The sequence below is a fragment of the Myotis nattereri genome, assembly GCF_964212035.1.
Source record: "Myotis nattereri genome assembly, chromosome: 2".
Classification (NCBI taxonomy): Eukaryota; Metazoa; Chordata; class Mammalia; order Chiroptera; family Vespertilionidae; genus Myotis; species Myotis nattereri.
The window spans coordinates 102,969,372-102,982,852 of record NC_138076.1 but is presented as its reverse complement, the minus strand read 5'-3'; the positions used below and the strand labels follow the sequence as shown (position 1 = coordinate 102,982,852).

The 13,481-nt window shown below is 44.1% G+C and overlaps 1 protein-coding gene across 2 annotated transcripts in view; it reads left to right on the top strand.

The window, feature by feature from the left end:
• The window catches only part of ALG5 (ALG5 dolichyl-phosphate beta-glucosyltransferase), a 331,650-nt gene that overhangs the window by 50,610 nt on the left and 267,559 nt on the right, over positions 1-13,481 (top strand). For both annotated transcript variants that reach the window (XM_081083482.1, XM_081083483.1), the window contains exon 7: positions 10,112-10,171. In XM_081083482.1, coding sequence (XP_080939608.1) covers positions 10,112-10,171 — 60 coding nt within the window. The remainder of the gene's footprint in view (positions 1-10,111; positions 10,172-13,481) is intronic.

The following is a 13,481-nucleotide window of genomic DNA, read 5'->3' as shown; positions in this document are numbered from 1 at the left end:
GCTTGCTTGCTTCTGTGACGGAGGACTCCAACGTTCCCCCCCTGCCTTGCTGGCCTCTGAGCAGGCAGTTTTAAACATTGTAACAAATATAGAAGCTAAACAAAACCCCAGAAACCTGCTTTCAGCGAGCTGGGGATCTCAGAGTTGGTGTTGATACAGAGTTTCGATTATAGAACACAAACAAACCACATACCTGCTTTCAGCATCAGAGGCCTCAGAGCTGGATCCTCAGAGCTAAAGCTGGCCCAAAATAAAAAAAGGAAAAAGAAAAAAAGGAGCAGTTGGGAGCTTCAGTCACCCGACAGCCTGAAAACAGCCCTCAGCCCCTCACACAGACTGGCCAGGAACCCCAGTTGGGGACCCCCACCCTGATCCAGGACACCCTTCAGGGCCAACCAGCCGACCACCACCTGTGCTCCAGGCCTCTATGCTGTATAGTAAAAGGGTAACATGCCTCCCAGCACCGGGTTCAGCGGAGCCGCGAGGCCTCGCGGCACTGGGATCAGCGTCACAGGGGGCAGCGCCCAAACTCCCTGATCGGCCCTGCTCTGTGTGTGACAGGTTGCGGCGCCCCAACCCCCCCCCCCTCCAGGGGCCCTGCTCTGTGTGTGACAGGGTAGAGCCATAACCTCCCCATCGGCCCTGCCCTGAATGTGACAGTGGCGGCGCCCCCACCCCCCACCACCCCCTCACGGGCCCTGCTCTGTGTGTGACGGGATAGAGCCATAACTTTCCCATCAGCCCTGCCCTGAGTGTGACAGTGGCGGCACCCCCACCCCCCACCACCCCCTCACGGGCCCTGCTCTGTGTGTGACGGGATAGAGCCATAACCTCCCCATCGGCCCTGCCCTGAGTGTGACTGGCGGCGCCCCAACCCCCTGATTGGCCCTGCTCTGTTGGTGATAGAGAGCAGCACCCCAACCCCTGATCCGCCCTGCTCTGTGTGTGACAGGGGGCGGTGCCCCAACTGCCCTATCGGCCCTACTCTGTGATTGACAGGGTGGAGCTCCTCAGCCCCCTGATGGGCCCTGCTATGTGCATGACGGGGGAGTTCCCCAACCCCCTGATGGGCCCTCTCTGTGCGTGACAGGAGGGAGCTCCCCAACCTCTTGATGGGCCCTGCTCTGTGCTTGACAGGGGGGAGCTCCCCAACCCCCTGATGGGCCCTCTTCTGTGCATGACAGGGTACGGAGCCCCAACCCCCTGATTGGCCCTGCTCTGTGCGTGACGGGGTGGCGCCGCAACCTCCTCATCGGCCCTGCCTTGAGTGTGACGGGGCAGTGCCCCAACCCCCCAATTGGCCCTACCCTGAGCGTGACAGGGTGGCATCGCAACCTCCCGATCCGCCCTTCTCTGTGCATGATGGGGTGGCGCCCCAACTCCCCAGTCGGCCCTGCTCTGAGCCCGACCAGGGGCTGCACCTAGGGATTGGGCCTGCCCTCTGCCACCCGGGAGCAGGCCTAAGCCAGCAGGTCGTTATCTCCCGAGGGGTCCCAGAGTCCGAGAGGGCACAGGCCGGCTGAGGGACCCCTCTTCCCCCCCTCCCGAGTGCACAAATTTTTGTGCATCGGGCCTCTAGTTTATGTACAATAAAGAACATTACAAACTGATGAACAAAAATAGATACAGAGGCAGAGAAGCATCTAATAGACTGTCAAACTACAGGAGGAAGGCTGGGGAGGGTTGCGAGTGCGAGGCAAGAGATCAACCAAAGGACTTGTATGCATGCATATAAGCATAACCAGTGAACGCAACACACTGGGTTGTGGGGTGAGGGCATGTACTGGTGGGTAGGCGATGCCGGGGGAAGGTCATTGGGGGAAAAAAAGAGACATAATGTACTACTATTTGTAAGACTTTAAACAATAAAATTAAAAAATAATAAAAGCTATTGATGATTTCCACCTGATGTTAAAATGAGTATTAGGGATTCAGTTTTTATGTCAGAACTTCAAGTATACAAAACTCTTAAAAGCTTTTATAGATTTATGGTGAAAGGAAATGATATTTTAAATGAAAGCTTTTGGTTTTGATTTTCTTGGGGGCTTAATTAGATGATATTTTAACTCTACCTACTCTCTGAAAGCTGGAAGGATGTCCTTTTCTATCTATTGCCAATAATGTTACTGCTCTTTTTGGATTAAAAGTATTTCAAAAAAAAAAAAAAAGGAAATGAGATCATGTGTGGTTAGCAAATTTAAAATGAGAATAGTTATCCTTGGCCAGAAGGTTGTGGTTTCAGTCACTGGTTAGGGCACTTACAAAGAATCAACCAATGAATGCATATATAGTTGGACCAACAATTCTCTCCCACCACCCCCTTTTTTCTCAAATAAATAAAAATTTGTAAAACACACAAATAAAATGAAAATAATTAGTATTGGCAAGAATTTGATGAAATAGTGAATCTGCCCTGGTCAGTATCGCTCAGTTTAGTTGGGCATTGTCCATGCACCAAAAGGTTCAATTCCTGCCCTAACCCATTTGGCTCAGTGGATAGGGTGTCATCCTGCGGACTGAAGGGTCCCAGGTTTGATTCCAGTCAAGGGCATGTACCTTGGTTGCGGGCACATCCCTAATAGGGGGTGAGCAAGAGGCAGCTGATCGATGTTTCTCCCTTCTTCTCTGTAGAAAATCAATAAAATATATTTAAAACAACAAACAAACAAACAAAAGTTCAATTCCCTGTCAGGGCACATGCCTGGTTGTGGGCTCAATCCCTGTTAGGGGGACCTGCAGGAGGCAACAGATCAATGTTTCACTCTCACATCACTGTTTCTCTCTCCCACTATCCCTTCCTTTCTAAATATCAATTTTTAAAAAACTAAAAAAAAAAAAAAAAATCATATCCAGTTAGTGGGAATATAAGGAGCCTTTAAAAAAACAATTTGTCCGTATACATTACAAAGCATCCATACTTTTAACTTGGTAGTATTCTACCTGTATGACTCTCCAAAAAAAGAAAACCAAAATGCAACTAGAGTTTTATATTAAAAAAATGTTCTTTTAGGCATCATTGTAATAATATCAAATTCAAAATGGTCAGCACATAGACAAATAGTGAAGGTATGGTAATCTAAATAGTGAAATACTATGTTGCACTTATTGACACAAAAAAGAGAGACAGAAACATAATGCTACTATGATAAATTCTTGTAAAATAAACCTAAATCTTATCAAGCCCCTTTTATCAACCAGTTTACAGAATGTGTAGAAGACAGAGGAACATGTTAGGTGTAATCAAAAAAATCTAAAATGTAGGAAACACTACAGAAAAATTACATGGTTTCTTCAACAAATAGATTACACACCTCAGTTCATGAACATCCCCCATCTGTAGCAATTCACTTCGTGACCTCACAACTCTTTCTTGTTGATGCCAGTATGATCAGTCACGAGTCTCTCAGTGACAAACCAAAGAATGCGCTAGTATGAGTGAACTTACCAGTACGCATTGTTTACATCTCAGGAAATTGTGCTATGAATATTTTCATGTGTTTTGATGGTTTTCTTTTGCTTTAATTGCTGCTTACTATTATTAAATACGTGCATTAAGTCACCATGAGTCATAAGAAAGTTAGTGATAGCAAAGTGAAAAAGAAAAGCTGTGAGAACAACAATATAGCTTTAAAAAGAATTAATTACAAAGTATGGTAGAGGTGTTCACATGTGTAATCTATACATTTCATTTCCTTCTTGTTAAATTTTCATTTACATTTCATGTTCTTTTGTTTTTTAAAGTATTTATAGATTAAACAGTATATGAGATATATACTGTATATAAGAAAGGTTAAAACAGCAAATCATGTGGGGGTCTGGAATGGATTAATTCAATTTTCATTATTTCTATGAGAAAAAAATGATTCAGTTTTCAAAAAACTCTAAACAGCCTACCTGAATGAATTAAGTTCAAGAACTGAAAAAAAAAAAAAAAAAGTTAAGAGGTAAGAGGAACTCATGGGTAAAAGAAATGCCAACCAGTTTGAATGAATTTTATTTGACTCGATTCAAACACACTAAAAATATTTATAATTGGGCAAATTAGAAAACTATATCTGATGGTGGTTAAGGAATTATTATTAATGTTTTCAATATGATGTTGGTATTGGTATTGAACTACATATCCTATATAATCCTATATAATAAAAGGCTAATATGCAAATCGACTGAATGGGGAAACTACCATTCACTATGATGCACACTGACCATCAGGGGGCAGACACTCAATGCAGGAGCTGTCCCCTGGTGGTCAGTGCGGTCCCACAGGGAGAGTGCTGCTCAGACAGAAGCTGCGCTCACAGCTGGCGAGCGCAGCGGCGGTGGTGGGAGCCTCTCCCGCCTCCACAGCAGCACTGAGGATGTCTGCAAGCAGGCCTAAGCTGTTAGTTGGACATTCCCTGAGGTCTCCAGTACTGCAAAAGGGCACAGGCCTGGCTGAGGAACCCCACCGCCCCGAGTGCATCAATATCATGCACCAAGCCTCTAGTCAATTCATAATATGCCTAGAATTTTTTTCAATATAATCCTAGTTTGGGTAGGGTGGTAGTGAGGGCCTTTAGAGGAAGCAAGATTACCAGGTAGTGGGTACATAGGGCTTCATTTTCTTTTCTCTCTACTTTTGTGTATGTTTGAAAATACATACAAGAAAATGTCCAAAAGCAATGAACTTGAATATATGAAATTTTAAGGTTATTGAAATTAGAAAGAGCATGATATACATGGGTAAATTTCAGCTATGGCGTTTTTTTTTTAAATACCTAGGAGAAATATACAAAACGTTAGCAGTGGCTGGCTTTTCTTTTTTAATTTTTATTTATTTATTTTTTTATTGCTTGAAGTATTACAAAGAGTATTATATATGTCTCCTTTTTTTTTCTCCCCTTGACTCTCCCATGCCCCCCAGTGTCTTGTGTCCATTGGTTATGCTCGTATGCATGCATACAAGTCCTTCGGTTGATCTCTTACCCCCCGCCCCCACCCCCAACCCTCCCCAGCCTTCCCACTGTCGTTTGGCAGTCTGTTCGATGTTGCTCTGCCTCTGTATCTATTTTTGCTCATCAGTTTATAATGGTCTTAATTATCCATAAATGAGTGAGATCATGTGGTATTTTTCTTTCACTCTCTGGCTTATTTCACTTAGCATAATGTGCCCTAGTTCCATCCATGCTGTCGCAAATGGTAAGAGTTCCTTCTTTTTTCCAGCAGCATAGTATTCCATTGTGTAGATGTACCACAGTTTTCTAATCCACTCATCTGCTGATGGGCACTTAGGCTATGGTGAAATGTGCTGCTATGAACATAGGGGTGCATATATCCTTTCTGATTGGTGTTTCTGATTTCTTGGGTTTTATTCCTAGAAGTGGGATCATGGGGTCAAATGGGAGTTCCATTTTTAACTTTTTGAGGAAACTCCATACTGTCTTCCATAGTGGCTGCACCAGTCTGAATTCCCACCAGCAGTGCACGAGGGTTCCTTTTCTCCACATCCTCTCCAGCACTTGTCGTTTGTTGATTTGTTGATGATAGCCATTCTGACAGGTGTGAGATGGTACCTCATTGTTGTTTTGATTTGCATTTCTCCGATGATTAGTGACTTTGTTCACTAATGCTTTTAAGTAGTGACATTATGCATGACTTTTCATAATAAAGTTTTATTGTATACATATAAATTTATAAGTTTGCCATATTTTTTACAATGAGCACTTTTAAATTTTATTTTAGTGAATAGTTTCAAATTCGAATGGTACATACAGCAAAACTACTCATTTTTCAATCACCAGTTACTCCCAGAAGTTACCAGTTGCCCATTTTTTATATACCCATTTAAAAGATGTACATACGTATTCTTTTTTTAAAAAAATATTTTTATCAATTTCAGAAAGGAAAGAACAGGAAAAGAGAGAGAGAGAGAGAAACATCAATGGTGAGAGAGAATCATTGATCAGCTACCTTCCACACACCCCCACTGGGGATCGAGCCCGCAATCTAGGCATGTGCCCTTGAGCGGAATGGAACCCGGGATCCTTCAAGTCCACAGGCCAACACTTTATCCACTAAGCCAAACCAGCTAGGGCTGTATTCTTTTTAAACATGCAAATTATAATGCACTATACACTGTTTTGTTGTTTCTATTTAACAATATATTTTGTAGATTGAACCATATGTTTACATCAAAGCACTTTATTTTTTCACAGCTTCTTAGCTAGTCCCTTTGGATTGACATACAGGTTTCCTGCTTCAAACAGTACTGAAATGATTAATCTTGCATGAGTATCAATTTACACATATGCAATTTCATTTAATAGGAAGAATTAGCCGAACCGGTTTGGCTCAGTGGATAGACCGTCGGCCTGCGGACTGAATGGTCCGAGGTTCGATTCCGGTCAAGGGCATGTATCTTGATTGCGGGCACATCCCCACTGGGTTGGTGTGCAGGAGGCAACTGATCGATCTGTCTCATCGATGTTTCTAACTCTCTATCCCTCTCCCTTCTTCTCTGTAAAAAATCAATAAAACATATATATAAAAAACAATAAGAATAATCGAAGAATTAGCTTTGGGATTACCGGGTCCAATTGTATGTATATGATTTTGGTAACAGTTTTCAGATTGCTCTCTGTATAGTGTAAAAATTTTATTTGCATTGCTTTCAGTATAAATGTGATTGAGGATCTTTTCATTTTTTTAAGAGCTATTTTCACTTCCTCTTGTGAATTCTATTTCTAGGCCATGCCTGTATTCCAACTCAGTTATTGAGTAACATTCTTAATAATTTGTAGGAGCTCATTATGCATTTAGGAAATTAGCATTTTGTCTATAATATAAATTACAAATATTTTCCACCAATTTATTTGTCTCTTAATGTTTAATGTGGATGAATTTTGGTGGTCCTACCACACATGTTTTTTATTATTAAACTAGAGGCCCAGTGCACGAAATTCATGCACTGGGAGTGGGTGCAGTGTCCCTCAGCCCAGCCTGCACCCTCTCCAATCTGGGATCCCTTGAGGCATGTCCGACTGCCTGTTTAGGCCTGATCCCACAGGATCAGGCCTAAATGGGCAGTCGGACATCCCTCTTACAATCCAGGACTCCTGGCTCCCAACCGCTCTCCTGCCTGCCTGATCACCCCTAACCGCTTCTGCCTGCTAGCCTGATCACCCCCTAACAACTCCCCTGCCAACCTGATCAACGCCTAACTGCTCCCCTGCTGGCCCAGTCGCCCCCGATTGCCTCCCCTGCTGACCTGATTGCCCACAACTGCCCTATCCTGCTGGCCTGGTTACCTAAAACTGCCCTCCCCTGCAGGCCTGGGCCCCCCCCCCCTTCAACTGCCTTCCCCTGCAGGCCCAGTCCCCACTAACTGCCTTCCCCTGCCAGCCTGTTCCCCCCAACTGCCCTCCCCTGCAGGCCTGGTCCTCCCAAACTGCCCTCTCCTGCAGGCCTGGTCACCCCCAACTGCCCTCCCCTACAGGCCATCTTGTGGCCACATGGGGGGGGCCATCTTGTGTGTGGAGTGATGGTTAATTTGCATATTACCTCTTTATTATATAGGAATAATTGATCTAGATTTTATGTGCTTTTGCCTTCCTTGAAATTTTAATTTTTATTCATATTTTACATTTGAATATTGTATGTATCTGGAAATGCTACTATCCTAGTCAGTATGAGGCTCAGGTCCACTTTAACACATTGTTTCTGGGTAGTTTTTATCGCACGCTAACAGGTGGCACGGGCCATTTTTGCTAATTTTTTGCACAATGGCAACATTCAGTAAAATTACGATAACTTTAGTTTACGTATTTATATGTTACCCGCATTCTACCGCTTGTCTATAAAAAACGTATTAATACTTGTCTCACGCTCTACTACACTGGTAGAACGTATAAATACATAAAACGTATAAATACGTTTCCCGCATACAATGTGTTAATTTTGTTTTCAAATTGCCACTAAGATGCCTCACGATATTTTTTCCCCCTGATTGAAAGTGTCATCTTTATCCTATTTTAAGTTTAAGTACCCATGTGTTTTGTGTATGTGTATTACTGGCCTCTCCATTCTGTTCTGTGGATATTTATATTCTAGTATCTTAGTTTTAATCATTGTATCTTTTTAACATATTTTTTAATCCTCTGGAAGTAGTCCTTCCTCACTCTTACAATTTTTTGGCTCTTCTTGGTTGTTTATTTTTCAGCATTAACTGTCGGATCCACTTGTCTAATTTAAAGAAAAATTATTTTGGTATTTCTATTTTTATGGCCTTCAATTTAAAGATAAACTTAGGGAACATTGACTTTTTAAAGCTGTCGTCACATCCTCTTATCCAGGATCATCGTATGCTCTTTTATGTGTTGGATTAATTTATTTCCTTTGGTAGCATTTACATGTTTCCTTTATACAGGTCTTGTTACAGATCTTGTAAAATTTATTTCTAGATTTTTTTAATGATGTTATAAATGCCATTTTTTGTCCTCCATTGTAACTTGATTATTGTCTATATATCTGAATGCTAAAATATTGTGTATAGGTATATATTCATTTTATACCTACTCATTGTTTTAAATTTATTTATTACTTCTAATAGTTTTTAAGTTGATATTCTTGGATTCTTCAGAATGTAATGATTTTATATAAAACTAGAGGCCCAGTGCACAAAATTTGTGCACGAGTAGGGTGCCTAGGCAATCAGGGCTGATCTGTGGAGCGACCGGCGTGGGGGGGCCCCAGCTGGCACCCACCTTGGCTGGCCTGGGACCTGAGGGCTGGGGGCAGCTCTTGCATTGAGCGTCTGCCCCCTGGTGGTCAGTGCACATCATAGCAACTGGTCATTACACTGGTCCTTCTGCTGTTAGGTTGATTTGCATATTAGGCTTTTATTACGTAGGACTAGCGGCCCGGTGCACAGGATTCGTGCACTGGTGGGGGTCATGGCCTGCGGGGATTGGCCTGCTGTGGGAGTGCCACTCATTCCAGTCAGCCAAGCGGCGCTCCCACTGTGGGAGTGCACTGACCACCAGGAGACAGCTCCTGCATTGAGTGTCTGCCCCCTGGTGGTCAGTGCGTGTCATAGCGACTGGTTGTTCTACCATTTGCTCATTGAGATTTTATTATATATAGAATAGGTTGATAACATTTGTAGAAAACTCTTTTCTTTCTAATACCACTGATTCTTCTTTATAATTATATTAACACTAGAGGCCTAGTGCACAAAATTCGTGCACTGGGGGAGGGTGTCCCTCAGTCCAGCCTGCACCCTCTCCAATCTGGGACCCCTTGGGGTATGTCCGACAGCCCTCTCACAATCCGGGACTGCTAGCTCCTAACCGCTTGCCTGCCTGCTTTCATGATTGCCCGTAACTGCTTCTGCCTGCCAGCCTGATCACCCCCTAACTGCTCCCCTTCTGGCCCAGTTGCCCCCAACTGCCCTCCCCTGCCAGCTCAATCTCCTCAACTGCCCTCCCCTGCCGACCCGATAGCCACCAGCTGCCCTCCTGTCCTGGCCCGATCACCCCCAACTACCCTCCCCTGCCGGACTGGTCACCCTGGTGGAAACTACACAGAGCAGCAGCCAGGACCCGCCCCCCGGCAGTGCCAGGGGAATTCCAGGGAAGCCACACACCTGCAGCTTGGCCCCACCCGGTGGTTCGGCCACGGGAACCCCAGCATCAGGTTCGCTGAGCAGCCGCCGGGCCTCCTGCCTCCCCACAGGGCTGCAAGAACTGTGGCGGCAGGTGCACAGAGCAGCCAGCCCTGCCCTTGTGCACTTCCATCTTGTGATGGTGTTATGGTGTGAGAGTTAATTTGCATATTACCTGTTTATTATATAGGATAGTATTTTTAATCAGAAAAAGTTTTTTATGAATTTTGAAGTAATACATGCCCCTAAGTAATCTTTAGCCCTTAATAGTATCCTCTTAGTAAGTTTCATTAGGCTTCTTGACACTGTACATATTCTAAACTCCTCAATACACTTCTTTAATGATGTTTAATGTTACTTTCTCAAAAAGTTAGTTTCTAAAAAATTCATTTTTCAAAATATTCACTTTTGAAATAAATATTTTTATTACTGATATTTAAATACTGAAACATATAATTGCTTTTTCTTCAGGATCAAATGGCTATTGCATGTGGATCTCGAGCTCATTTGCAAACAGAATCAATTGCTCAGGTAAGGCTTTCATTAACTGAATAGATCAGTAGTTCTTTCTTCTTTTACATATACAGTAGCACAAATCAAACTTTTATACTTAATACCACAAAAATTAAGATCCTCAAAAAAAGAAAATTTTTATTTTGTAGAGTATATGAAGGACTTGCACTTTTAGGAATGATTTTTCATTTAATGAGTACAAGAAAAATTCACTTTAAAAGCAACGTTCTTTGATTTTTATTTTAAAGACACAAAAGAGGGGTCCCCATTCAATTATAATATAAGTCAAATTTTCCTAAATGATGCATTTTGAACATATCAGCTTGCTTTTAGTTTTTCCATATTGGCATACTTAAATACTATATTTTGAGTTTCATGCAAAGTTTAAATTTTGTTTAACTTTATTCCTCTTAGAGAAACACTATAGGAATGACTTGAAAGAATAAATAAGGAATCATCCTATGCAATATTTTGGTGATTTTTAATTTTTTTTTAATTTTTCAGTTACTGTTAACATACAATATTATTAGTTTCAGGTGTACAATGTAGTATTAGGCAATTTTTGGAATTGTTTCACTTAAAAAAATGCCCAGTATATCAAGCCCAGTAATTGTCCATTATATTCTTAATGGCTCATCTCTTAGAATAGTCAAGTGGATTAAAAATCAAGTTATATTTTTTATTGCAAGGTCAAAATTATCTGGGGAGTTTCTTTTTTAAATGCATATTTCTAGGCTAATCCCAGACACTCTAAATAAGACTCTAGCCATGGGGCTAGGAGTTTGCATTTTAAACAATTTCCCAGATTACTCTTATGCATACCAAAGTTTGAGAACCACCAGAATAAAAGTTTGAAACTTTCCCTCAATGATTATGAAATAAGAAATTCTAGACACAGAAACCAGGGGTGTGATGGCACAAACGGAAGTGGTGTGGGATGGCAGTGGGGAGATAAGGACACATATGTAATACCTTAATAAAGAAAAAATCAATTATAATTTCATTTTTCAAGATAAACTGATGGCAAAGTTATAGAGCCTCTTAAGGACTATGTTTAAATGTGGAAACCTAGACTCTCCTTTTTTAAGAAAGAAATTTCTCTAACATCTTCCCCATGTAGTATTCAGTATTTTATATTCCTACTACAGGCCTGGTGCACAAAAATTTGTGCACTCAGGGGAAGGGGGGGGTCCCTCAGCCAGGCCTGTGCCCTCTCGCACTCTGGGACCCCTCGGGAGATAACTACCAGCTAGCTTAGGTCTGCTCCCGGGTGGCAGAGGGCAGGCCCAATCCCTAGGTGCAGCCCCTGGTCGGCCTCAGAGCAGGGCTGATTGGGGAGTTGGGGCGCCACCCCCTGTCATGCACAGAGCAGGGCGATCGGGAGGTTGCGATGCTCCCCTCAGTCACGCTCAGGATAGGGCCGACTGGGGGGTTGGTGCACCGCCCCCTGTCACACTCAAGGCAGGGTCAATGGGGAGGTTGCGGCGCCACCCCCTGTCACGCACAGAGCAGGGCCAATCAGGGGGTTGGGGCGCTGCCCCCGTCACGCACAGAGCAGGGCCCATCAGGGGGGTTGGGGCTCCTTGCCCTGTCACGCAAAGAGTAGGGTCGATCAGGGGATTGGGGAGGTCCCCCCGTCACGTACAGAGCAGGGCCCATCAGGGGGTTGAGGAGCTCCCCTCTGTCACTCACAGAGTAGGGCCGATAAGGGAGTTGGGGCACCGCCCCCTGTCACACACAGAGCACAGCCGGTCAGGGGGTTGGGGCGCCGCCACTCTCACACTCAGGGCAGGGCCGATGGCGAGGTTATGGCTCTACCCTGTCACACACAGAGCAGGGCCTGTGGGGGAAGGCGTGGCGCGTTGGGGCGCCGTACCCTGTCATACACAGAGCAGGGCCGATCAGGGGGTTGGGGCGCCGCAGCCTGTCACACACAGAGCCGCAGGGTGATCAGGGGGTTGGGGAGCTCCCCCGTATCAGGCACAGAGCAGGGCTGATCAGGAGGTTGGGGCGCCTTCCCCTGTCACGAACAGAGTAGGGCGGATAGGGAGGTTGTGGCCCTGCCCCCTGTCACACACAGAGCCGCAGGGCGATTAGCGGGTTTGGGCGCTGCCCCCTGTCACACTGATCCCGGTGCTGGGAGGCCTCTCGCCTCTGCTGATCCCAGTGCTGGTAGGCATATTACCCTTTTACTATATAGGATAGAGGCCTGGTGCATGGGTGGGGCTGGCTGATTTGCCCTGAAGGGTGTCCTGGATCAGGGTGGGGGTCCCCACTGGGGTGCCTGGCCAGCCTAGGTGAGGGGATGATGGCTGTTTGCAGCTGGTCACACACCCTTCAGTGTGGGGGTCCCCACTGGTGTGCCTGGCCAGTCTGGATGAGGGCTGAGGGCTGTTTTCACGCTGGCGGGTGACTGAAGCTCCCAACTGCTCCTTTTTTTCTTTTCTTTTTTTTTTTCTGGGCCAGTTTTAGCTCTGGCTCCAGCTCTGAGGCCTCTGCTGCTGAAAGCAGGTATCTGGTTTGTTTGGGTTCTATAATCAAAACAATGTATAACTTCAGCTCTGAGATCCCGGCTCACTGAAAGCAGGTTTCTGGGGTTTTGTTTAGCTTATATATTTGTTACAATGTTTAAAACTGCAGGCTCAGAGGCCGGCAAGGCAGGCGGGGAACGTTGGAGTCCTCCGTCACAGAAGCAAGCAAGCCTCATGTTAGTTTCAGTCTGCCTGGCTGCCAGCCGCCATCTTTGCTGGCAGTTAATTTGCATATCGCCCTGCTTACCCAATGTGAAGAGTTTCGGTCGTACGCTAATTACCATGTTTCTCTTTTATTAGATAGGATGGATTTCCATTGGTGTTTCAAAAAGGTTAATCTATTAATTAAAGAAAATATCATACTTTTAGAAGTTTAAAACTGGAAGAGTTTAGAGATGGGCTAGTCCAACTTTTTCACGTTACAGATATGTGTGGGATAAAGAAAGGAAAATACATAAGATATTTAGCACATTAGTTATAATTATAAAATACTAGAAGCTGTAAAATACTAAATTCCAACACTAGAAAATATAGGTGTTTCCCCTGGGTGAAATGTCATGCAAACAATAAAATAGATGAAAATGGAGACTATACAACATGGGAAAATACCTAAAATATGAAGTTGTATAAAAATTAGTATTATCTTCTCTATATATAACATCCTAAGTGACGGTTACAACCGGAACAACCTGTCACCAGTCGCTATAATGTGCACTGACCACTAGGGGGCAGATGCTCGACGCATGTGCTGACCCCTGGTGATCAGTGCACTACCACAGCCAACCTCTGCAGCTGGG